Genomic DNA, 26,379 nt, shown 5'->3' on the forward strand with positions numbered 1-26,379 from the left:
TCTGGCTTTAGATTTCAGAAGGTTGCATAATCCATACAAAAAGGTTGATTATGCGACCTTCTGAAAACCAAAGCCAGATTTGATTTTGACATTTAGGCGACATCCATAAAGTACGTCACGCAAATTTTGACCAAAATCAACTCCCCCTCCCCCCTTTGTCACATCTTGTCACACAATAATGACCCCCCTGAGAAAGTACGTCACGTCACGGCAACCTCGCTCCCCCCCTCCCTTTACAACAAAAAGTTAAATCTACATTCCAACCGTTTTATTTCAAGTTGAAATCTAATTCACTTCAAAAGATTCATTAAATAACAAAAATGAACTTAAACATAAACCAAAATAAACAAGTAAACAATCATAAAAAGGAAAATTTTTGAACTTATCCACTTAACCGTTATGTGTGCGACAAAAAAAACACCTTTAGCAGGGCGACAAGGGTACCCGGGTACCCAAAATTGATATTGTTATAACATCAACAATTTTAAACCGATTTCGACGAAATAGGTGTCATTTGATTCGTTTATTTATCTAGTTTTGAATCATTTGGCCATTTGGCCACTAAAAGACATACGGGGCCCGAAAATCCGGAATTCCGACAGAGTGTCCGCTGTGAGGAAAAGAAATGATTGTATTGCAGGAAAATCAGTCATGCGGATATAAAAACTCTAAAAATTCATACAATGTACTATTTCATATAATGAGATGAATCAGGTTGGCCATTCCGGAGTAGGTTCCTGTGGGGTCATGGGTGGCCAGTCCAGGATTGGAGGTAAAACCTAGCAATATGGGTATCAAAGTTCTTGGAATTAGTTCGGTAGGTGATATTTTTTACATTTCGATGTATTTTGATTGGTTATTTCGAAAATGGTTTCTACGGGGTCACAGATGATACCGCAGGATTCAGGATAATGCTTAGCATTATCAGAACCGTTCAAAACGTAGAACCATCCGTTATACATTTGGAACCAGTTCCGAAATTATCAATCAGTACTAAACTGACCATTTCAGTTCAAAACATCTAAAAGATCCGCTAAACCAATTCTAATATTGGATTAGGCACCCAACTCGCCATCTGTATCCCTACAGGAACCAAATTCTGGAGTGGCCAATGCGATCTAAAGTCACCAATTTATATAATTAGATGAAAAAAAGGTCCACAGTGTCAAGTTCAAAGCTAATAGGTTTACTGAAAGCTGATATTCTTTCAAAACATGCGGCTTCCCACATTTTACCGGATGTTGCTCCGGAATTACCGATTCCCGGGAACTACTTGTCATTTGATGGCCAAACGTTTTATCTAATCAAAACTAGATAAATGTACGAATCAAATGCCACTGGTTTCATCCAAATCGGTTCAACATAACTAAAGTTATAAAGATAGCAAATCATGGGTACCCGGGTACCCTTGTCGCCCTCCTACGTAATAAAAAAATTCAAGTGACTCTCATTGCTAAACCCCTTTATGGATATGCATCAAAAAAACCTCAATTACTTAAGATCAACGAGTTTTACGATGTCGCAAAATTTCAATGACGTATGTTTTAAATTGAATGAGTTATAACTATTTTAAAACTGAAAAGGTACCCGGGTACCCTGTCGCACACATAACGGTTAAATTCGTCTGATTCGGTTGTAAAAATCAGGATTTTGTGTATTTTTTGCGATCATTCGATATTTCCTGAGATGCGAAATATAGCCCGCAAGTGGCACAAGCTCTGTCTTACAGGGAGCTTTTGAGCGAGGGACAGTATAGGTTATAAATATAGGTAAAGGTTGAAAAAAACATAGTCATTCAAAAAATTTAACTATTTGTGTTAAAATGCATCAGTACGTTAATTTTACAGCAGCTTTGTATCTTAAAATGAAAGCTGAATTATGCAACACAATTTCATCCCCTTCTCCCCCCTTCGTCACACATCGTCACGGTTTTATCAACACCCTCCCCTACCCCCACCCCCTCGCCCCGCCTACAAGCGTGACGTACTTTATGGTCAATAATTTATGACGTACAAAAAGGTCAAACTTTTTTTCGCGTATCGCACGTCGGGTTGGCGAAATCATTAAAAGTAGGCAAATCAACCAACGTTGCAAATCGAGCGAGTAGTCAACGTTGCCTACTCTCACACGAGACAAGTATAGCATATAACGCTTAAGCCACTGACGCAAGCGTAAACAAACAACCGCTGCTGCTGTGTGTAGACATTCTGCTACCTACACACTCGCGAAAGCACAGCCTCATATCGTTTATCTACAAAGCTCGCGAGTCAAATAATTCGTGAGAAATCAGCCGCCCGTGAGGGCTAGTGGCACACTGGGATACAGATTTTGCATTGCTAACGCACTACTATCGCCCTGGACTCTTCACGGGCGGGAGTGCGATCCCTTACGAGTAATCGGTATCAGCAGCTCGGACTTCCAATCATGAACGAGAGCGACAACCGTAGGTGTTAGCTAAACACAAACTTGCAAGAACTCGTCGCAGTGCGTGAATAAATAAGAGCGAGAGTTCGAAACGGATGCTTATGCCGGCGTGTTTCTTAGAATAAGTATGCGTGTGTGAGAAAATTAGACCACACGAATGTGGGCTTCGCAACACTGAATATCAACAAATACCATCGTAATAAAAGCATTCGATCAATGAACCTAACCTAACCTTCTAAAAAACAGTCAGAAAGCCTGGATCAGCCGAAATATAAAACCGGAAGTCACAGTGACAACAAAAAGAGTGGTGGTCACTTTCAACCGGAATCGAGAACTCTCCATCCGTCATCTACAACCGCGCATCGAGCTAAAAAACGTTTCCAAATCGTGACAGCAAATAAAATAAGACGGCCAAAACAGGATCCCGGAAGCTATTCATGACAATGCTGATGGATCTACGCCTACGTCATCATACTGTTTTATGTATGAGCTTGATACGGCAACTGTAAGGTGAAAGACGGCAGACATTTTCAAGCATATTAAACTGCCGAAGTTCGCTAACAAATGGTTTTATAGGCTATCTATATCGGTAGCATGGAAAGCGAGATTTTCATTGCAACCGGAACTATCAACCAGGAAAGTTATATGAACGAGTGTTTCGTCTGCTTCTTTTTCTTCCGAGCTTTTTGGCCGGATTTGGGTTTCTGCTATTACGGAACAAAAGCAATGGAGTGGTATGCATTTACCAACAGGCAGGCGGAGCCCAAGAATGTTACAGATAACGTCGAAAGTTGTTGTAGGCCCTGCGATGAGAAAGAAACATTCTACGCGCGGCTGAAGACAGCTCGAGACGGAGTGTCCACATCTTCATCGGGGATATGAATGCCCGTGTCGGAAGGGGAGAAATGCAGACCGGTGATCGGACCTCATAGCCTGTACACCGATACGAACGATAAGCCAACGATGTATAAACTTCGCAACCTCCCAAGGCCCGGTGGTCCAAAGCACCTGACCAACGTACAATGACCCAAGTTGATCACGTTTTCATAGATGGCCGGTTCTGCTCTAACGGGTTGCGGATATTGTTTCTGACCATCACCTAGTAGCGGTATATTTGCGCTCAAAACTGTCAGTCGTATATCAGACACGTCAAACCCGTCCTTTTCAGCTAAACAGTAGGCAGCCAGATAACCCACAATCTGCCGATAACTACACACGAATACTGGATGAGGCACTGCCTTCTTGTGAAGTGTTAGATGCGTTAACCCTGAAGATGGTTGGGGTAGAATACACTCGGCCATCGGTCGGTCTTCAGAGAGCCCCCTACCGTGATGCTAGGCAAAGAGCCTCAAAGTACATCATGAAGTGCTTGGTTTGATGGCGAATGCCAGCAAGTGGTGAAGAGAAGTAAAAATCTTGGAAAAATTATCTGAGCGTTGCTGCTAGCGGGAACTTGGTCAAATACCGATGAGCAAAGAGTCACTTGGCCAAAATCTGGAGGAATAAAAAGTGCTAGAAAGAGGACAGAGATTATGAAGAATTGGCACAGCTATTCTGAGTTAATGATACGCGCAAGTTTTACGAGAAGGTGAACCAAACTCGAAAGAGCTACAGACCGAAACCTGACATGAGGGAATCTAATCGCAAAACGAGTGCAAAGTGGTCGACAGATGGGAGTAGCTTTTCAATGGACACCTCAATGGTGAACCCAGCAAACATTTTCGTACGCATATCAAAGTAACAAATATGAAATATGTACCGATATAGGGTAGTTGATCCAGTAGTTGTGGTAGTACCAATAGTTGCGCTACTATTCATTATTAAAGCATATTTTCGTCACCGTAGCATTTTAGATAAAACAATTACATTCATTATATAAAACAGGTTTTTAGAAGTATTGGTAGTTAGACTACACCATTTAAAATTAAAGCATTATTTGCTAAAATGCCAATTTTCCAAAATCTAACGCGCAGTTGGAGCGCACAACTATAGGTGCTCATCTATAGTTTTGCGACGATGTTTTTTCACTTAGCAACCTAGCAATGTATATGGAATAACACAATTAAAGGAACATCAAACTTAATTAAGGAAACATTAGCGCAACTGTTGGTACAATATAATTGAATCGGAGAATTCATTTTTTCTTTATAAAGCTTCTCGTACAACGAAAGCAATTGTCTTGCCTTGTGACAAATACTTTGTATTTGATAAATTTATATCTCACAAGCATTAATTGAATCATATACCTCAATAAACAAGCAAAATCAAGTTATATAGTGCTTAGTGGCGCAACTAATGGATCATCTACCCTATATCTAGAAAAATTGTATTCGATGCACGAAACCAGCATATGCGTACTGTTTTGGAGGCGATATACGTACTGCAGATTATATGAAAACAATTCGCACTCGTTAGTATTTGTATACGATGAAATCCGACTCAACATGATTAATTCTGTAATGCTATACAATTCTGTGACAAAAATCGTATGTAAATCAGTTACCATCATTTTGTACGAATAAATGTAAACTAGGGCGCGCTTTATTAAGTTTTATGTACGATTTCGAGTTTGTTTAGCAATATTTAGGATGATTTTCATACACTATTATACGATTTGTGGTTTGCTGGGAAGTTGCAGAAGGCGGAATGGAAGGTAACCTTGCAAAGCCCATGAAAGATAGTAATGTCTCAGCACGTGCTCTTCAAGAAGTCAAAAAAGAAATTGGGTTGCTGAAGACCAACAAATTCGCCGGTCAGGACCGCAGTCTACTAGAAGAGCTTTATAAACATGACCGAGAAATATTGGCAACAGCTCTACAATGGAATGTTTCTAGGATTTGGGAGGACGAGAAGTTACTGGAGTGGGTATGGGAGTTGTTTGTCCCGCCTACAAAAAGGTGATCGGCTCGACTGTTGCAACTATGGCGACATAACGCAGGTAAACACCGCTTACTCTCCCAGATTCTGTTACGCCAACTGTCTCCGATAACACAAGCATTCGTAGGGAATTATCTGGCGGACTTCATGGGAGGACGCGCAACTATGGACCAAATTTTTACCATTTGACAGATGTTACAAAAATGTAGGAAGTACAACATGCCCACGCATCACATTTTTATTGACTTCAAAGCAGCATACGATACAGTCTATCGAGATCAGCTTTGGCAGGTAACGCACGAACACAATTATCCGGACAAACTGACGCTACTGATCAGAGCTATATTGGATCGAGTGATGTAACTCGTGCACATCTCGTGGAGATTCTCGAGTTCCTTTGATGCACCACGAGGATTGTGTCAAGGTGACGGCCCAAGCTGTATGCTGTTCAACATTGCTGTTGAGGGCATGATCTGACGATCCAACATCGGAACTAGGTACGGTTTTCACCAAAGGTAGCCAGCTCCTAGGCTTCACCAGGAACCTTGCGACGGCGGAGGCTAAGAATAAATGCGTCGAATACCAAATACATGAAAAGAAGTGTAACTGGTACCTTGGTGTATCTCTACTGGCTGTACCGGGAAATCTCAGTAGCAAGAGACCCTGTGACTACGATCCCAGGATCGGCTTACTACTGGGTAATCAAAGGGGCTTCGCGGATGAGCGTGCGGTCGACTTTCACCTTGCTGTATGACTGGAGGGGGTTATTGTACCAATGGCAGGGCATTTGACTGCGGCAAAACAGTCATTTTAGCTAATTTCCTCCAATGTTCTCAGGTAACATCGCGATTCTTTAGTTGGTCAAAACCACAAGAACCTCAACGGCGATATTGCAAAAGGAGACGAAACGGAAGTTAACCTCGGAGTGCCTAGAAATGACAACTGCGTGTCGGCTCCCGGTCTCGAAGAGATCTGGCGGAAATTCGTCAGCTGAAGAATAATAGAGTAGCCGGAAAGGATCGACTCCCGGCATAGATCTACAAAAAATGGACGAGAACCGTTAGGAACGTCACTTCATTGGATAATTTCTAGGATTTGAGAGGAGGAGAAACTACCGGAGGAGTGGATGGAAGGTGCAGTCTGTCCTAACTATAAAAAGGGCGACCGGTTAGACTGATGTCACGTTGGTCAACGCCGCCTACAAGGTGCTCTCCCAGATTTTGTTGCGTCTATCCCCAATAGCAAGAGAAGTCATCATAGGGCAGTATCAGGCAGGCTTTATGGGAACCCTTACTACGGATCAAATATTTACTCTCCGACAAATCCTCCAAAACCGTCGAGAGTACAGAGTGCCCACGCACTATATTTTCGTCGGTTTCAGAGCAGCATATGATACAGTTGAACGCGAATAACTATGGCAGATAATGCATGAGTACGGTTTTTCGGAGAAACTGACGCGGCTGATCAAAGCTACCCTGGAGCGAGCGACGTGCTACGTGCGCGTTTCGGGGGACACTCTCCAGTCCTTTCGAATCGCACAAAGGGTTGCGGCAAGGGAATGGACTGTCCTGTATGTTATTCAATATCGCTATTGAAGGTATGAACCGGCGAGCGGGCATCGAAACGAGAGGAACGACCTTCAGCAAGTGTAGCCAACTCCTAGCCTTCGCAGACGACCTCGACGCCATTACTAGAAACCTTGGGACGGCGGAGGTAATCTACGCCAGACTAAGAACGGAGGCTAGGAGAATACGGTTTCAAATCAATGCGTCGAAAACCAGATATGTGGTAGGAAAAGGCTCCAGAGAAAGCAACGTTTGCCTCCCACGGACAATGGCTATTGAAGGCGATGGACTGGAAGTGATTGATGAGTCCGAATATTTGGGATTTCTGGTCATCGCCGACAATAATACGAGTAAGGAGATCCAACGACGCATTCAAGCCGGAAATCAAGCCTACTTTTCCCTCCGCAAGACGCTTCGATCAAGGAGCATACGCCGCCGCACAAAGCTGACGATGTGCAAAACGCTAATCAGACCGGTGGTCTACGGACTTGAGACAGTAACTATGCTTACGGAAGACATACGTGCACTAGCCGTATTTTTTACGACAGGTGTTGCAGACTATTTTTGGCGGAGTACAAACGGAAACCGGAGAGTGGCGGAGGCGTATGAATCACGAGCTACAGGCACTGCTTGGAGAGATTCCCAGCGTACATCTGGCGGAAGCTGGGAGACTACGGTGGGCCGGTCACGTCGCAAGGCCGGATGATTGTGCAATGAAATCCGTTCTCTTCAAGAACCCCACCGGCACTAGGAATGGAGGGACCGAACGTTCTAGATGGCTCGACCAGGTTGAAGTCGACTTGCGTGTGTCGAGACGCGCAACGAATTGGCGACGAGTAGCCCAAGACCGTGTACGATCTCGATACGGCAATACCCACCCCGGCTCTCGGCTGGTAAAGTAAGTAAGTAAGCATCCATTAATTTGAAATATGTATAACGATTTTTTAATATATAAAAGTAACCCCAAATAGAAAGACATCCTAATTATCCGTGGTAGCAACCGATCTGACTTTTTCCAGTATATTCAAATGTTCGAGAATCCACCACCTTTCTAGCTATGTTTTAAAAGCCATTTTTTACAATTTCATACTCTTTGGGATACTCTCACAAGCAAAGGTTTCTTTTCTTAATGAGGCAGTGCGAAACACCGGAATCACAAAACCGGCCATTAACGGTTCTAGTTATCAGTCAGGCTGAAAAATTAGTTCCCCTCTGATTGTCTCACAGGAAACGTCTAGATTTGTCACTAATGAACGAATCAGCAAACAAACGGTCGACCATAACTACATTAACCTTAAGCGTTTAACCCATTAAAAGCCTCAGTGTTTCGACAATGCTTGAGCGTGTGAATCAAAAATACTGCAAACTGGTGGTTTTAGTTTAAGCACCACAGATTATACGTTGCAAAATTGATACAAACTTAAATTTTGCTAAAAATTAGATAAAATTGTTCACTGTAAGCCCCGCGGTATGTGTTCCAATAAGCAATCAAATAAATTTAATTGAGTTATTGTGTTGCTCTAGTATTTTCATCAGCATTGAAATTGCAAGACATAGTAAGAATGTTTCTACAACCGGATCAATGGAGAACTCCGTTACACGGTTACTCTACAGGCTAGCAACCTTAGATTTAATCGTGCAGAACAAACAAGGTGTTTAATCAAATGAGGCGAGACCGTGAGAAGGTAGAACGCCTGGCCTGGTTCACAAAGATTGTAGGTATGTGAGAACCAATAAAGCAACTCTTTAAATACACGTCAAATGTTGTGATTCTAATGAAGTCTAATGTTATTCATATTCGATTGTTATCTGCTACGAAAAGGTTGAATGTCCTCAGAGGGCCCTAATATAAATCAAACCATTTATAAATTTATCTCGTTTGATATGCTAAAATAATTGACTAATTTCAAATAGTTTTATGGTCGTAGCGTCAATAAAACTTTGTATTAACAACAAACTTTGTATCACAAATGGAAATTGACATAGAAAACTTTGCATGCTAAACATGTCTACGATCTTGGCTGCTTGGTTAACGCCATTCTCAAATGACATGCTATCTAGTATAGTGAATCTAACCTAGTTTATTTTTTCTACTATGCCACCAGTTTGGAATAGTGGCATGTTGAATGCGCACTGCTCTCACAGACAGCAACGTTACAATATTAACAGCATTGCCACTAAGCGTTGGTTTCGATCAAACTGCAGTACCGGCGAAAAAAAAACAACAACAGCAACACAAACTTGGTTGCCGAGAATAACTTGTTTTACCGCTCGTAAAAATATTAAAAATTCAAATTTCTTTGAAAACTTATTTTACCGAGAGGTGAAATTCAGATCGGTCCCGTTAATGATGGCATTTCTGTGCAACCTTTTTCTGGCTTTTTCATTACGTCGTCGTCGTTTCCGTCCTCCGGTCGCAGTACCCTCGAAGATTCAGTTTCAACGCGAATCGCCTTGCATTGCTCGCGGAAAGTTTGCACGACGACGGCCGGCAGTGTGAAAGAAGAATGCCATTTCGGCTAAAAGGTCCAACTGAACGATCAGTGTCAAAAATAAAAAAAAAATTGGTAAAATGTTTGCAGGGTGCTTAAATTGAGCGGTTTCAGCCAGAACAGCAGTAGTCGTTAAATTTATCCAATCTGCATGATGACGATAGTTTGTTGTTTAGTAATTACCTGCAAGAGAGAAAGAGAGGAAAAAGTGGCATAATTAGAAAAGGTTTCACATAAATATTTATAATTACTTGGCGAATGCAAAACAATGTACTATGCGAAGGGATTGAATAAGTATAGAGAACCAACCATATAGCTAGCAATAAAATCTTTTTCAAGGTCGTTCGAAAACGATACCAACGGTTTATACAAACGGTGGTAGATAGTGTAACGGAAAACAGCTGCAGCTGGAACGACAGCATACGTATCATCCTACACTTTTGCCGCCTGAAGGTTGTTGAATGAAACTGGAGATGTAAAGCTACAACTCGACAGATGAAACTAAATTCCATTGTCAATCGAACCAGAAGGACCTGAAGTAAACTTAATGTCGTATTTTCAAAGGGGAAAAAATTGCAAAAATTGCTTTTGCTTATTTCGCTTGGCTCACTAACGCAATAAAATCTGTTTTGTCTAAATTTCGCATTCACGATGCAAATTGTTATTATTTCCAGGCAGTGCTCGTCACATTTCATGTTGTACCTCTCTGCGGGTGGGTGCATATGGGTGTCATATGCAGGTACAGTGTTGTTCACAGCACTGTTTATCAACCATCCGGAAAATCGATATTATTTTCATTACATGCTATAACCTGTCAAATAAATGTTCGCTTGAAGAGCACGTCTGAGACTCGAGAGCCCGAATAGAATTCCACAGCGCATAATGCAGATTTGATAGCTTATCATAAAAAAGTATGCTGCAAAGGAGTCCAGTTCGATTAACGAAGTTGCAAGGTTATCGCAATGATATGATTAAAGGCCTCCTGTGAATAATGTTTTTTGTGCTTGAGTGCAATCACGAGCCTCTTGACGGCAAGACATTAAGTTGTATATGTTTTTGTGTGCAATTGATTTGAAATGAATCTTTAATATTATTAAATATTAAATATTTAAATAGATGCTTTTACTCACATTACAATATGCAGCAACAAAGAAGCAGCATTCTATGCCATAAACTATGATATTCTACTGGAAAAATTTGATCGATATAGAATAACAAAGTTTGTTGGCGGCTTGACTGAAAGCGATCGACAGGTTGAAAGCTGTTTACAGTAGCTTTGGCATGATTAATATTGGTGTTCCCTAAAGAAGTAATACACCACCTTGCTAACCCTGCTTTTTATCAACGACAGTGGAAATTTAAAGCTTTACGAGACTCTTATATTGTAATCTTATATGATGAGCAACATTTCAAAAGGTCCAATGTGCAAATGAGAGATTCTCGTTACGTCTCCTCTCTTACGCTTTTCTCAGAGGCATAAATGTATATTTTGCAAGAAACGGTTGCTTGCGTTATAGGCTAGCTAATCCTTAAGAAAAATTGGGATGAAATACATTTAGGCCGCCGTAATTGGCATAAGGGAGGAGACGTAAAGAGAATCTCACATTTGCACATTAGACCTGTCAACATGTTGGTCAAAATATAATCGAATATCTGAATCTAGATTTAAATGTTCTAAATATCTTTGATGATGAGTGTATCTCTCTCCCTCTCTCTCTCTGTCCCACCCTCTGCCTTTTCTTGTACCACTCTGTGTCTATCTCTGGCCCACTCTGTGTCTCTTTTCCTTTCCCTCTTTATACATGATACATCACTAGCTCACTAACTCCATAGAAAATAGGACTGTTATGCGAGTAGTGCCACTAGAGCCGTTGCTCTCGCTCTTCAGTGCCACCCATGCAGTTTATATCGATCGCACACGAGGTCCGCACTGTAACCCGCGTGTGTAAGCGACGGCGTCAGAAGAAGAACAAAGAAAGAAGTTTATCGTACGCTTGCGTCAGTAGAGTAAGCGTTGGATGCCCATACTCGCCCGCGTAAAAGTGAGTATCGTTTGCATCTCGCTCTATTTGCAACGTTGGATCCTCCAAGTCGTAGGCGAAATACGTATCTATCTGTCGTGAATAAAATTAATCGTATTCGTATTCTACAAACAAGCTTATCGAAAAAATCTGTGGTCTGTACCTTTATTTACTTACGTTACTTTAGTGGCGGTTATAGAAAAGAAGTAGCAAGTAGTAATCAGTAATCAGGAATCAGGCATGTGTCATAACAAAACCTTGCTATAAGACCACAGAGTATAGATGGCTTAGTGGTGTAATTGGTTAAACAACACGCTCAACTAGAGATTGGGAGCTGTGAGTTCGACTCTCACCTTCGTTAAGTCTATATTTTTAGCCTAATATAAAGAATTTTCAGTTTGCCTGAATCTACATTTCTCGCATTAAGCATTTATTCTTCCTCAACACGCAAGTAGTAAGGTTTTCTAAAGAAAATAATCGATCTAATCAGCATTAATTATGTGCAGCATCATCTCGGTGTGTTAGCTATTTTCAGATTGAACATATCGCTGGAATCACTTGCTAAGATTGTTATCGGCGTGGCGGTCAGCATACTTCACTTTTGTCCTAACGGTCCGTTATCGATCCTGCACCGAACAAATTATGGTCCTCTGGTCCTGGGCTGCCGTTCTTCATTCCCGTCGATTATCAGCTTAACATGCATTATCCTCGACGGCGCACATCTACCCAGAGTGGGGTCTGCCCAGAGTCTACGGCCTCTTCCTGGTTCTCTGCAGCAAAAAGTTTTGGTTACTCTTTCGTCGTGTATCCTGGCTACATACACAGCCAAGCATAGCGTACCACGATGTACTGAATTCACTATATCGGTAAATATTTTACGTTCAAAAATCCCAACCACTCGTCGATCAGCTTCCTTACGCATCCATGATTTATGTCCGTAAAGGGCCTCCGGGAGGAATAGCATCACGTAGAGCGCCTGTTTTGTGCGAATTTGCAAACAACGGGACTTCAGCTGGCTACTTGCTCCAATACTTCATATTTGAACTCCAACGTTCTCTACTAGCAAACATGTATTTCGTTTTGGCAGTATTGATGGTTAGTCCCAATCTCGGTGTTGTCAATTCAAAAGGTCTAACAGTCACTTCCATTGCTCTGTGGTAGATTCCAAAGATATTAACTTCAGTAGTATTAGAACTTGTTAATTCTTTTCGATGAAAATCGAGAACTTTTAATTTGTAAGTGACAAATTAGACCAAACGTCTGATGATGGCCGAAGGAAAACAGTAGGTAGAAACGTCACTCTAAATTAAGAGTTTTCACCGAAAAGAATCAACAAGTTCTAATACTGTTAGTGCCACGGTGATCTAAATAAGCAAACATTGACTTCAGTCGCAAAACCAAGAAACATGTGAAATCTCGTGACGCGTGATTCACGTTTGATCTTTGTATTGTAGCTTTCAATGCAATGTTGAAAAACATGTTAAAGAGTCTATCTCCTTACTTCAGTCTATCCAATATCACGAAAGCGGCTGTGGTCTTATGCACTATTCTAATGCATGATTTTGACCCATTAGCTTAACTTGTTTTGCACTAGCATTATCTGCCACAGCTTATTTCGTTTGACTGAACCGTACGCAGCCTTAAAATCAACAAACAGATTGTGAATCTGCAAGATGTATCCCTGGAGCTTGCCTTGTAACCGACGTTGGGCAAACACTGATCCATCGTTGAGCGACTCTCACGAAAATCAGCTTGGTACTCACCGACGAGAGATTCTGCAAACGGTTTCAATTTACTCAACAGGAGGCGGCTGACCACCTTCTAGGTAGATTTGTGCAATATTATGCCACGACAGTTTTTACGCATGACTCGATGTTCTTTTTCAATAATAGGGTAAATGAGGCCATTTTACCAGTTGTACCTTACCGAACAAAATTTCATCTCAATTACATCTCTGAAAATAGTTCGCTGTTTTTTACCACTGATGCAAATAGAATGATTCTACAATACATGTTTTCGTTCCAAACTTCAACATTTGTTCATATATTTTTATGTTACACAGCATAGCTGCAGAATTATCTCCATGTTTGATTTACGTGATTCTCAAACAATCGTGTCGTGTTATGTCATGTTTTTCTAATGTTTTTTTAACACAGCCATATTTTTCATCACAATATTGGTTTTGCAGATAGAGTAAATCTTCTGAACACACTAGTCGTGCAAATAAATTACAGAGTAGGAGGACTTGCACGAACTTCTCAAACACTAGCATGCGGCACGAACCACGGTCAATTAAAATTTATTACACCAAATGACTAGAAATAACGACGAATAACACTCGCTTTACACGCAAGCAAAGGCATTATATAATAAGGAGCATTACTGAATACATCCTCTGAAAGTGTCAACAATTTACAGGTTTTATTTTTTACTAGTTTCAGCTAGATTTTTTTTCCGTGAACGTATATAATTTTGTGCATACATGTTTGTATTCAATTGTGAACATATAGATGTTTAAAATGATTACTGCTATAAACATTGTTATTTTAACTAATTATTTCAGACAACACAACATGTCCAGCTTGAATGACTTTAATCGTCCCGACATTAATTGGATCGTACGCGGTAATAACTTTTTGATTGTAAACGCTACTTGTTTGTTATAGTACAGCTACTATTCAATAAATCATCAAAATCAACTACGAAAATGGATACTGCTTGGATCTTTGCATCGCCAGTGTTCACAGTCAAGCTTCGGAAATACTGGTTTAGGATCCTCGATCATCCACTGACCACCGCTATTAGCTACAATCCGTTAATAGACTATCATGGTAACTCAAGTAAGAACTGTAACTGTAATTTGTGATATATAAGCGGGAAAGCTGAAATATCTAATACAAATATGACAAAAATATAATTATTCCCGAATACTGCGTAAGCCTCGTAGCCGCCAAATTCGGGCATTTTCGGACATGTTCGTGGTGGTAATGAATGGTGAATGACCGTCTCCATAGATGAAAAATGCGATACTTCTCTTGTAACATGTTGTGGATTTAACGCCGAAATTTAGATAATAAATTTTATTTGCATCAGATTTTTAATGTTTGCTCAGCTCGACTAAAAGGTTTGCTCATATGTGAAAAGTTTCGCGAACGTAATATTTCGGGTAACGCCGGAATATAGGCAACGCTCGTACTGTATAAGTCACGTGCGATGATTTATTCTAATGGCATGCGTGCAATATTTCGTATCATGAAAGTAAAGCTCGATAAAACATAAATCGGTAACGACCACTAGATGTCACTTTAGTATTATGCTGCTAAAGGTGTGCAAGAGAAAATAAGGTACTCATTTCGCCATACTTAAATTAGTTTATCCGTTTAGTGGGCGCAGCCATGCTGTCTAGAAACCGCCAAAATTTAAATAAAAGAACCGAGGTTTCTTTATTAAAATATTCAAGCTACTCGTCCATTTCGCTTACGTATCGGCTGGTGAACAGAAGTTCTCAAAAGTGCTATTGAGCTGTTTAAACGAATATTGTGCTATTCAAGTTTAAAATAACCAAAGGGTTATTGTGTTTTTTTAAATAATTAAACCAAGGTACCAAAGTAGTTAAGCTAATTGTGAGTGAGTTTAATTAAAGGATTTATTTTACTGTAGAGTTATTCCTTGGATTGCTGGAAAAACCTTAAAAGTGAACTCTGTTCAAGTGTACCGGGATATTAACCGTACAAAGGTAAATTTTGAATTCTTGTTAGACTTTTTGTGTAGTAATTCACGTATTTCCGTTCGCACGGGACAGTAGCGCTCCATGCGCTTTTTGTACGGAATTCTTTTTTGCTGGATTCTGGAGTGCTACGGTCCACTTTCCGTTCCGTTCGTGTGTGCAGTTAAGGCCCGCCTTCGTGGCAGTCAAACGGGGGCGTGTGGTGTTTTCCGTTAAGTTTGCGTTGCGAAAGTGTACACGGCGGTCGTCAATTGCCGCGCGTGTTTTACCGGCCTTTTTAACGTTACACTCCGTGGCCGAAGTCCGAGAGCCGACAATCAGGACACGTCGTCAATTGCGTGCCTTTTGTCGAGTCTGAGGTAGGGGTTTCATTCCGTTTCGGGAGATCTATCACGGAAACGCAGTACGTGGGGTCTTCCGGGCACGTTGGTCCCTGCCAAGGACAAAACCCGGGTACGCATGACCCTAGTCATTGCATCGCTCTCGTGAAGAGTAAAATCGGAAGCCTTCCGTCCAGCCGAACCACCCTCCGCACCTTTAGTTTCGGCCAATGCACACACGAACATCTGGCGACGAGTCAACCGCCATCGACCGTGACGTCGCCATCTTCGCCGTCGACCAGGACAACGCTAGCCATCGTCGAGCATCGTCAAAAACCCTGCGCAGGTATGTGATACATTTATGGCCATAAACACAGTGCTAGAAAACCTACAAACAATTGTCCAGCCCGAACGTTATACGGTTACTGAATACAAAGTTCAAGATATTTATTTTACGTTTTTCATTCCTACGTTTGAGCAGAGTCCATTCTAAGGATCACTCACTCTTCCTTTCGTTGCCTTCACTTCGGTATTTCAGCTTCGTTCCGGGTCGTAACGTTCGCGGGTTTGGATCTAGTAGCATACCTGTTTTTAGCGGTTCTATCGCACGGCGGTACGAAGCGGTTCTCTTGGTATCTATTTTCAGTTGCGTAACCCCTGTACCAGCCACGTAGCCAGAAGGGGGGGCCCGGGGGCCCAATTTTGATTTTAACTGTTTTATGTGCATATTTTTTCGTTTAGAACCACAATACATTAAATGTATTATAATATATTATAGTTATAACCAATAAGATATGCATATAATGTATTAGGAGCCAAGATAGGACTCCTGGCCCCCACCTCTGGCTACGTGGCTGCCCTGTACCGTTCTAGCCGACCCCTGAGAAACATCTCATGCTAAACATTAGTCGGGCAAACCTAACACGACTGGTGGTCTCTCGGGTTACCGGGAGTGGCGCATAAGCCACCAAGTTTAAAGTAGAAATTTCGTAAAGGTTAGTCTACGAACGGTTACACTCTTTTGATACACATGTTGGTAGTGCCTGAGAAGTAACGTCAGTGATTATATTGAGAAGCGACTATGCGTTGCTCAAACCCTCGAACGAGCGGTCACTCAGCCATTTTCGTCATTTGTGTTTAACTTTTACCCAAAAAAAAGCTATATTTTTTAAACCTAAATTACTATGTTTACAATTATTGTTCTATTCCTCGATAACTAATTATATGCTTTTTTTATAAAAATAACTTAATGCGATTTCACTTTCCGATTCTTTTTTCCGCTAGACAAGCCAGTATTGGTTGGACAACAACTTCTGCAGCAGAATTTGCATACGCGTATAATTATTACCACAAACAAAAATACTACTGATCCCAACACTGCCCACACGTCCAACAAATGCAGCTGGAAAAAGTTGAGATCTACTCCCGAATAGCGCATATGATGAGCCCCTTTATTTCGGATCACGTATTCCGTCCAATATACGGCAGTATCCATAGCTGTCATCGGACGGTCTCGATATAATTTGGAAAGCTTTCTTGCAGTATCTGTGTAGCTCGAGTTTTCCAACAGCTCTTTTATTGCTGCGGTGAATGTCTGCTCGGTTAATTCAGTAAACTCTACCACAACCGCCCAACCTGCTCTTTGAACGTTCAAAAGATTCCCCGGCTGGTCTCCGAAGAATGGAATACCCACCAAGGGAACGCCATGAAACTGAGCTTCCGCTACCCCTCCCAAGCCACCGTGGGTTACGAAAAGACGAATATTTTTGTGTGCCAAGATATCATCCTGTGGCAACCACGGGCGTAGCAGGACATTTGAAGGCTTATTGGGCAAATCCGGTGAGTCCCATTTCCAGATAACTCTTTGTTTCAACTTTTTTAGAGTATTTATCACAGCATCCAGTTTTTCACCAGGGATCGATGAACTTTGGATATTAGAACCCAAACTAAACAAAATTACACCATGCTCAGCTCCGTCCATCCAGTCTTGCAGATCTTTTGGCAGTGGGTCTGGCTTCGACTTGGTCTGTAGACCACCCACTTCGACAACAGCAGGAACGTAGGGGCGTGGTCCAGCTTTGGAAAAATGTTGATTTACTAACAGTAGCGAAATATTTTTGCGTGCATCGTCATATGGATGAAACTGATCCGCTGGAAAATTTGAACTGAAAATATCGAATAACATTTAGATTTTATTTGGTCACCTTTCACTATTACTGATGGGTACGTACTAATAGAATTTCTCCGAAGTGTATTTGAGATACTTCGCAAAAAAAGTTTCTAGCAACCAGCCAAATATGTTTGTAACTCGATCGAAAAACTTCATTGGGCTGGTAAGTCCCACCATGGGACTTGGTATTGTTGCAATTGGATTCGGATTTCCGACCACCCCATTGAGGTATCCAAAGATCGAGTTTGGGCAGACAGTAATCGCGGGTGCATCTAGTAATTGAGTTAGACCCAGAACGAAATCTGCTATCACAGGAGTTATTATCAAGTCGAATTTTTCTTTCCTGATCACACGCCGCACCTCCGGGTGATTAATAGAATTATTCATCGCATCCATAAATACATCACTGATGCTTAGCATAGTCATAAACATTGCCCAACCGGACTGATCCTTCATCATACTCGCCATTGCACCTGCGCAGGGTTTTACAACTGATTACTTAACAGTTCATTTAGAATATCACACAATTCTTACGCTGCCCTTCACTAGGAACTGTTATCTCCCGGTAATTTTCCAACGACGAAGCCGAGGGATACGGGCTGACCATGGTAACATGATGGCCACGACGAGCCAATTCTTTGGCCAGAGCCTCTTGCACTATGACGTGCGATCGGCTGGGACTGCTGTTTATGCTTAATATTCTGTAGGCCTCCGTATTGGTATGACAGACACTAATTACTAGAATAGCAAAGATTAATCGCAGCTGCTGGTACATTGTGAAAGTTGACGGTGTCGCACAAAGCACTGTCTGAAAGATACTGGCTGACGAGAGTCCCAGCATTCGCAGCTAGAGACTCCCCTTCGACAGGAGCACTTCACTACGAGTGTGCATGCGTATTGCCTAGAGTTGAGATGATGAATTTCAATTTTACCAATCATGACAGTGCAAATTTATTACACTAGTAGGAACGAGGTAGTGTTATCAGGCAATCAACTGAAATCATGTTTCGAACGAGTATATCAGCATACCGCCTAAAATTACTCGTAATGGTAACTTAGTTTGGAAATGTAGTGAATAATGAGTATGATTTATTAATAGGCAATCTAGGTTTGTATGTGTATTTTATAGACTTTAGTGTTTTCTTCAATGCCCAAGAGTAATTACATACATATCGTAATGTTTTTGAGGTGGTGGAAAGTCATGTCATTTCCAAAGGGTCAACTTGAGACTTGTCATCAAAATTACATCGGTATAAATTTGTTGGTGTCATGTAGGTAGTTTTTTTTTGTTTTTTTTTGTACAGACCTAGATCAAACACATTACAAACATCATTAAAAGACCGTAAAACATTAAAACAATTGTTATAGCCGTAGTTTGTTCTGTGAAACGGAATTAAAAATAATAGCGGATTACGAAGCCGCCGAAGAGGTACATTCCATCGCATCTGACCCAGGAACTCGGAGCATTCAACGTTTCCTGTTACGGGATCAAAGACAAATAGCCGCTGCTGTTTGACTCGCCTGGCTGAGAGTATCTCCAGGTTAATCAACTGACAACGTTCTGGATTACTTGGCAGACTAACTGGGTCATTCCAAGGCAGCTGACGCAACGCGAATCGCAAAAATTTCTTCTGGATACGCTCAATCACAAGGGATTGCGTTATTTAGGAAGGCGCCCAAACCGGTGATGCATACTTCAAAACAGGGATGGTTCGATCACTTTGACTCAATTTTGATTCATTTGACGCTACTGTCTCAGCCGAGTAAAATTTGACAAAGTTATGTATGAGACATTTGAAGAACTCGTTATTATTTACAATTTTGCAGAATAAAGTGTTGCTGTAACTTTTGTAGTTACGGCGCTACAATGCTAGTACCTCTTTAGTAACTAAATGAACGTTCATTTAGTTACTAATGAGGTACTAGCATTGTAGCACCGTAACTACAAAAGATACAGCAACACTTTATTCAGCAAAATTGTAGATCTAGTTATTATCTACAAATGACCCATACATCAAATTGTCAAATTTTGCTCGGTTAGGACGCTACTGTCAAATGAATCAAAATTGAGTCAAAGTGATCGAACCATCCCTGCTTCAAAAGTAGTACAGTGCCTTGAGGCAATAAACGTCCGTGATTCCAGAAGCATGACGCCGCACAAAACCAAGCACTGTGTTAGCTTTGGCAGTAATTAGGCTTGCGTGCTCGTTAAACCTCAGTTTCGAGTCGATTGTAAGTCCTAGATCGCGGATAGAGTTGACACGTTCCAAACAATCCGTGTAACGAGGATTCTTCTAGAGTCTCCAAATACCCAGCTTTAGCGTCAGACGATATGATATAGATATATGATATATATGATATAGCCAAGCAGTGTTCCGATTCAGCCAGGGTGTATGTTTAAACGATCCGCCAAAATTTCGTTCAGATACACTCGGTTAATGCTAGTAATGCGAGTAGATGGAACTAGTTTAAGCCTTCAGCAGAAGCCACCAGACAAAAGACGATACGTGGTTCTAACCCCTTGAAAAAGATGTCAAATACATCGAAACGTCGGGCATAGAAAAAATAAAGTGTCGTTTTGCTGTGCCAATTGACTGTCCAGCCGAAAAAACCAAATTCGTTTATATATGACCTATTATCAATCCACATGATTAAAATTCTTTATCATTCAATAATTAAAATTCACTAACATACTCGCGACTTTTGTATTTATTAACTTGACTCACGACTATATATTCTGGAAATTCAAAACAATATCACATCACTTTTCCTACTTTAATAAATTTAACGGGTTGCACTTCGCTATACTTCTTCTTATTCGACTTCTTAACTTATCGACGGTCTGAGTGGGAAAGCCTGGCCTGTAAGTTTTCTTATTCTAATTTTTTTATTTTACATATTCCTTATTCTCTAGATTGTATTTCCGGTTTCTTGAAAACCGATTCTTATTCCAAATTTTCTGTCATCCATGCATGACTGTAATCTCCTACCCGAAAGAATTTCCACCCATAACCCTCAATCGTCAGTTGATAGTTATTTGTATTGGTTCGAGCACTGGTTGCATACTTGAAGGTTAATGTTCCTATTTACAAACGCTACTTTTGTAATGATTCTATACTCATTACATCCGATCCCATTTTATATTGATGCAGAGAAACAGTATTGCAGCGACTGTAGAAAATTACTTTGCATTTTTTGCTATTAACACGCATGCCGTTGTCATCAGACTAAATAAGCAGTTCGTTGATATTATGTTGGTTTCATACCCGACCATCTCTAGTAAGCTAGGCTTACCTCCCAGTTGGTCTCGAGGTAAGACGCTGGTCTAATAAGCCAGTCGTCATATGTTCGAATCTCGGCTGGGAGAGGCTGTTAGAGTCAATAGGATCGTAGCACTGACCCCGCACTGTCCTGTATTCTAACAGCTGGTTGCGAAGTCTGTCGTATAAAAAAACAGAAGGTCAAATTTCGATAACGGAATTAGCACCCAGGCTTTGCTTTGATATCTGCTTCTAATGCGACGTAAACGACAGGAGTGGCTATCACATGAAAAAAAATTGAATCATCGGCAAAAGAAAATTTAATGATGAAAGCAGTTCCAACAAGTCGTTGATATAGATAATAAAGATGAGAGGGCCAAGCACACTGCCTTGGGGTACCGCAGATGATATGCAGAATATTCTGGAGTGCACGGAATTCACTTTAACGAAGGCTCTGCGTTCAGACAGGTATGAGCCTAGCCATTCAGTGAACCATGATGGTTCACTTTTTTTCGATCTAACAAAATGGTTTGTTGGTTGTTAATTAGCAATGAAGTTTTTCGCTGAAATCCAGCAAATGATTTGAATGTCAATGTCATTTGAGTGAAAATGTCATTTTTTACTATATGATAAGCAATTCGATTCATGTGTCAAATCAAAAGTTACCAACCACGCAAGGCAGAAATTAGTGTTGTGATATTTTTTTTTAAACTAACAACATAAATCTTGAAGGATGAAAAATGTAGTTTCGAAGAATTGTTAGTTAAGTGAATTCTCGTGCCAATTGCTAGTTTTTTTCTTTTGCAGGCTTATTGAAATTGGAGGAGAAAGAGGCAGATTCATTGGGTTCAACTTTCCAGGTGATTTAATTGGAACTATGGATGCCATTTTCCATGTAGCTGAGAATTTTATTTCCTGGAGCGAGCGGCTAAAAACGGCGGCAATCGGTAACGCAAGCAAAACGGCACAGTTTTTCAGAAAAATTGGAGGCAGGTCGTCTGTCCTTTCGTTGAGTCGAGATCTTCCAGGGCTTTCTGAACTTCGTCTGCAGAAAACTTTATAGGCGACAGATATTTAGAAACGGTATGTGAGCGAAGCAGTTTTGCCGCTGGACGGGTGATGATTTGCTAAATACACTCACAAAAAATGAGGCAAACAGATTAGCTACTTCCGAGTTGGAGTGAGAAGTTGTTTTGCCGAGATTCGAGACTGACGGACGAAGGCACATTGTTACAGACTTTCCGTTTCTTCCATAAACGCAAAGGATCCGGTTTGACAGACGATTGAATCCTTTGCAGGTAGTTTTCTTGCGTTGCAGAAAGAATGGCTTTGTACTCTGCCTCACGTTCACGAAGTTTAATTCTATCAAATTCGTTTTTAGTTTGGAACTGTTGGTTCCGCATTTTACGAAGGTTGTTACGCAAGTTTCGTAGTTCAGGAGTCCACCACGGCTGCATGAAATTAGAGGCTAATCTTTGTCTTTTTTTTTGGGCACTTGTCGAACTACAACGTCTAAAAACAAATCATAAAAATCTAAAAGCATTTGGGCAACTGAACCAATAGCAGAAAGATGATTACTTCAATCCACGTCTGCAAAAATTGAATTGTTCACTTCGGTCGTCCGAAATTTGTGCGTCAAGTAGTAAAATAAATGGTGCGTGGTGACAATCGACAGACAACAACGGAGAAGATGTCAAAGCATTCCAGGAGATTGGTAAATACAAGATCTAAGAGCGTGTCATTCACGTTGACAGAATGATTAATTTGTCTCAAGCCCTTGCCAAATATTAGGTCAGTAAAGTATTGCTGAATTTCTGCTGAGACGTGCGAAAATGGGCACTGCTTGGGTCTTTGCTTCGCCAGTGTTCACAGCCAAGCTCCGGAAATACTGGTTGAGGATATCCTCGATCATCCACCGTTATAAGTTACAATCCGTCCATACACTATCATGGTAACTCACGTAAGAACTGTAACTGTAATTTGTATTACATAAGCGGAAAAATTTGAATATCTAATCCAAATATGACAAAAATATAATTCTGCCCAAATACTGCGTAAGCCTCGTAGCCGTCAGTTCAGGCATTTTCGGACATGTTGATGTTCATGGTGGTAATGAATAGTGAACGACCGTCTCGATAGATGAAAAATGCGATGCTTCTCTTTTGATACACATGTTGGTAGTGCCTGAGAAGTAACGTCAGCGATTATATTGAGAAGCGACTATGCGTTGCTCATACCCTCGAACGAGCGGTCACTCAGTCAATTCCGATTTTTTTTTGAGTGATTTTAACTCAAAGGGTCATTCACCAGTTCCGAATTTTATTAAAAACAATTTGCAACTGTTCTGCAATACATTTACAATTATTGTTCTATTCCTCAATAACTATTTATTTCCTTATTCAAATAAAACTTAATGCGATTTAACTTTCCGTTTCTTTTTCCCGCTAGGCAAACGAGTATTTGTTGGACAACAACTTTTGCAGCAGAATTTGCAAACGCGTATAATTATTACCACAAACAAAAATACAACTGATCCCAATACTGCCCACACGTCCAACAAATGCAGCTGGAAAAAGTTGAGATCTACTCCCGAATAGCGCATATGATGAGCCCCTTTATTTCGGATTACGTATTCCGTCCAATACACGGCAGTATCCATAGCCGTCATCGGACGGTCTCGATATAATTTGGAAAGCTTTCTTGCAGTATCTGTGTAGCTCGAGTTTTCCAACACCTCCTTTATTGCTGCGGTAAATGTCTGCTCGGTTAATTCGGTAAACTCTACCACAACCGCCCAACCTGCTCTTTGAACGCTCAACAGATTCCTCGGCTGATCTAGGAAGAATGGAATACCCACCAAGGGAACGCCATGAAACTGCGCTTCCGCTACCCCTCCCAAGCCACCGTGGGTTATGAAAAGTCGAATATTTTTGTGTGCTAAGATATCATCTTGTGGCAACCACGGGCGTAGCAGGACATTTGAAGGTTTATTGGGCAAATCCGGTGAGTCCCATTTCCAGATAACTCTTTGTTTCAACTTTTTCAAAGTATTTATCACAGCATCCAGTTTTTCACCAGGGATCGATGAACTTTGGATATTAGAGCCCAAACTAAACAAAATTACACCATGTTCAGCTCCGTCCATCCAGTCTTGCAGATCTTCTGGCAGTGGGTCTGGTTTCGACTTGATCTGTAGACCACCCACTTCGACAACAGCGGGTACGTACGGACGTGGTCCGGCTTTGGAAAAATGTTGATTTACTAACAATAGCGAAATATTTTTGCGCGCATCGTCATATGGATGAAACTGATCCGCTGGAAAATTTGAACTGAAAATATCGAATAACATTTAGATTTTATTTGGTCACCTTTCACAATCACTGATGGGTACGTACTAATAGAATTTCTCCGAAGTGTATTTAATATACCTCGAAAACAAGCTTTCTAGAAACCAGCCATATATGTTTGTAACTCGATCGAAAAAATTCATTGGACTGGTAAGTCCCACCATGGTACTTGGTATTGTCGCAATTGGATTCGGATTTCCGACCACTCCGTTGAGGTATCCATAGATCGAGTTTGGGCAGACAATAATCGCGGGTGCATCTAGTAATTGAGTTAGACCCAGAACGAAATCTGCTATCATAGGCGTTATTATCAAATCGAATTTTTCTTCCCTGATCACACGCCGCACCTCCAGGTGATTAATAGAATAATTCATCGCATCCATATATACATCGCTGACGCTTAGCATAGTCATCAACATTGCCCAACGGGACTGATCCTTCATCATACTCGCCATTGCATCTGTGCAGGGTTTTACAACTGATTACTTAACAGTTCACTTAGACTATCACACAATTCTTACGCTGCCCTCCACTAGGAACGGACACTGTTATCTCCCGGTAATTTTTCAACGACGACGCCGAGGGATATGGGCTGACCATGGTAACATGATGGCCACGACGAGCCAATTCTTTGGCCAGAGCCTCTTGCACTATGGCGTGCGATCGGCTGGGACTGCTGGTTATGCTGAATATTCTGTAGGCCTCCGTATTGGTATGATAGAAACTAATTACTAGAACAGCAAAGATTAATTGTAGCCGCTGCCACATTGTGTGAGTTAACGGTGCCGAATAAAGCACTGGCAGAAAGATACTGGCTGACGACAGTCACAGCATTCGCTGCTAGACGCTTCTCTTCGACAGGAGCACTTCACTACGAGTGTGTATGCGTATTGCCTTGAGTCGAGATGAATTTCAATTTTACCAATCATGACAGTCCAAATATAGGGTACGGGAGGGTATTTTGAGCCCATTAGGTGGTAGCCTAAACAATATTCAGGAATTACGTTGAAACTATATTCATTCGAGACAAGATTTTTATACCAGTTGATAGAATAATATTTACTGAATATCGGCGTGTATTTTGATCTTAATGAAACGCTACTGAATTTGTGTTATAGTCGTGAGAAATGATGAAGTCGATGCGGCTAAATTGGGCCCATTTTCTATAGTGGTGTCTGTGCTTTTTAAATCCGACCGGCCGAAATAGCCTGCATAGGGATTAGATGCTATTCAAAAACAGATCAAAATAGAGACCGATGGATAACGTATCGCTATTGCCTAGATATCGGCTCATTGAAGATAACTAGTTTTGCAGTGCCAACAGCTTGCTGCTGGCGCTAGTGTATCATTGAATCGTACATATACATTAGCACCAGAAGCAAGTGGTTGTCACTCAAATACAGCTGTTTAGTTGCTAGAATAAGTAAACGTGATCATAATTGTGTGTTTTCTAAACCATCATCAAGAGCGGATACCCGTAAGCGATTGCTGCTGGGGTTTTCAGCCTGATTACGTGCCAGTGGAAAAACAGTGGTTTTGACATTTATTGAATAAAATTTAGCAAATTACTTACATTTTTATGAAAATAGTTACAACACATTAAAGCTTATGAGTGCTACATTCGTTTCAGTATTGTTATATAGCGGCAAAGTTTCTATTTAGAAAAGCGCAGCCAAAAAATGTAATGTATGCTGAAATTAGTAGCTTGCTGGAAATACCCTCCCGTACCCTAATACACTAGTCGGAACGAGGTGACGTTATCAGGCAATCAACTGCAATCATGTCTCGAACGAGTATATCAGCATACCGCCGAAAATTAATGGTAAACTCGTAATGGTAACTTAGTTATAGTTTGGAAATGTAGTGAATAATGTGTATGATTTATTAAGAGGAAATGCCCAGTAATTCCAATAATTACATACAGATCGTAATGTTTTTGATATGGTGGAAAGTCACGTCATTTCCAAAGGGGCAACTTGAGACTTGTCCTCAAAATTTCATCGGTATAAATTTGTTGTTGTCATGTAGGTAGTTTTTATTCTGTTTAACTTTTTTTGCACAGACCTAGATAGAAAATGGAGCATTAGACTATTGAAATGTTTGAAGATTGTTAAAATATTAAATTTAGAGTATAATATAAGTACAACACAGTAGGACAAAAATTACAAAGTGAATT

The 26,379-nt window shown here is 40.9% G+C and overlaps 3 protein-coding genes across 4 annotated transcripts in view; all 3 read right to left on the minus strand.

Moving 5' to 3' along the window:
* The window catches only part of LOC128738739 (protein yippee-like), a 199,844-nt gene that overhangs the window by 20,575 nt on the left and 152,890 nt on the right, over positions 1-26,379 (minus strand). The gene's annotated exons all lie outside the window — the stretch shown is intronic.
* On the minus strand, positions 16,673-18,371 carry LOC128735457 (UDP-glucosyltransferase 2-like). The gene is made up of 3 exons (XM_053829940.1): positions 18,143-18,371; positions 17,658-18,087; positions 16,673-17,591 (listed from the first exon to the last, which is right to left on the minus strand). Exons 1-3 carry the CDS (start codon positions 18,369-18,371, stop codon positions 16,673-16,675), a joined length of 1,578 nt encoding a protein of 525 aa, XP_053685915.1.
* Positions 23,267-24,971, minus strand: LOC128735459 (UDP-glucosyltransferase 2-like). Its single transcript, XM_053829941.1, has 3 exons — positions 24,725-24,971; positions 24,252-24,663; positions 23,267-24,185 (listed from the first exon to the last, which is right to left on the minus strand). Exons 1-3 carry the CDS (start codon positions 24,969-24,971, stop codon positions 23,267-23,269), a joined length of 1,578 nt encoding a protein of 525 aa, XP_053685916.1.

Source organism: Sabethes cyaneus, chromosome 2 (genome assembly GCF_943734655.1).
Source record: "Sabethes cyaneus chromosome 2, idSabCyanKW18_F2, whole genome shotgun sequence".
Taxonomy (NCBI): Eukaryota; Metazoa; Arthropoda; class Insecta; order Diptera; family Culicidae; genus Sabethes; species Sabethes cyaneus.

Coding starts and splice junctions, on each gene's coding strand:
- LOC128735459 (XM_053829941.1), bottom strand. CDS start 24,971: ATGTGGCAGCGGCTACAATTAATCTTTGCTGTTCTAGTAATTAGTTTC. Junction 24,664..24,724: donor CGTTCCTAGTGGAGGGCAGC/GTAAGAATTGTG, acceptor AACCCTGCACAG/ATGCAATGGCGAGTATGATG. Junction 24,186..24,251: donor ACTTCGGAGAAATTCTATTA/GTACGTACCCAT, acceptor CGATATTTTCAG/TTCAAATTTTCCAGCGGATC.
- LOC128735457 (XM_053829940.1), bottom strand. CDS start 18,371: ATGTACCAGCAGCTGCGATTAATCTTTGCTATTCTAGTAATTAGTGTC. Junction 18,088..18,142: donor CCGGGAGATAACAGTTCCTA/GTGAAGGGCAGC, acceptor TTAAGTAATCAG/TTGTAAAACCCTGCGCAGGT. Junction 17,592..17,657: donor ACTTCGGAGAAATTCTATTA/GTACGTACCCAT, acceptor CGATATTTTCAG/TTCAAATTTTCCAGCGGATC.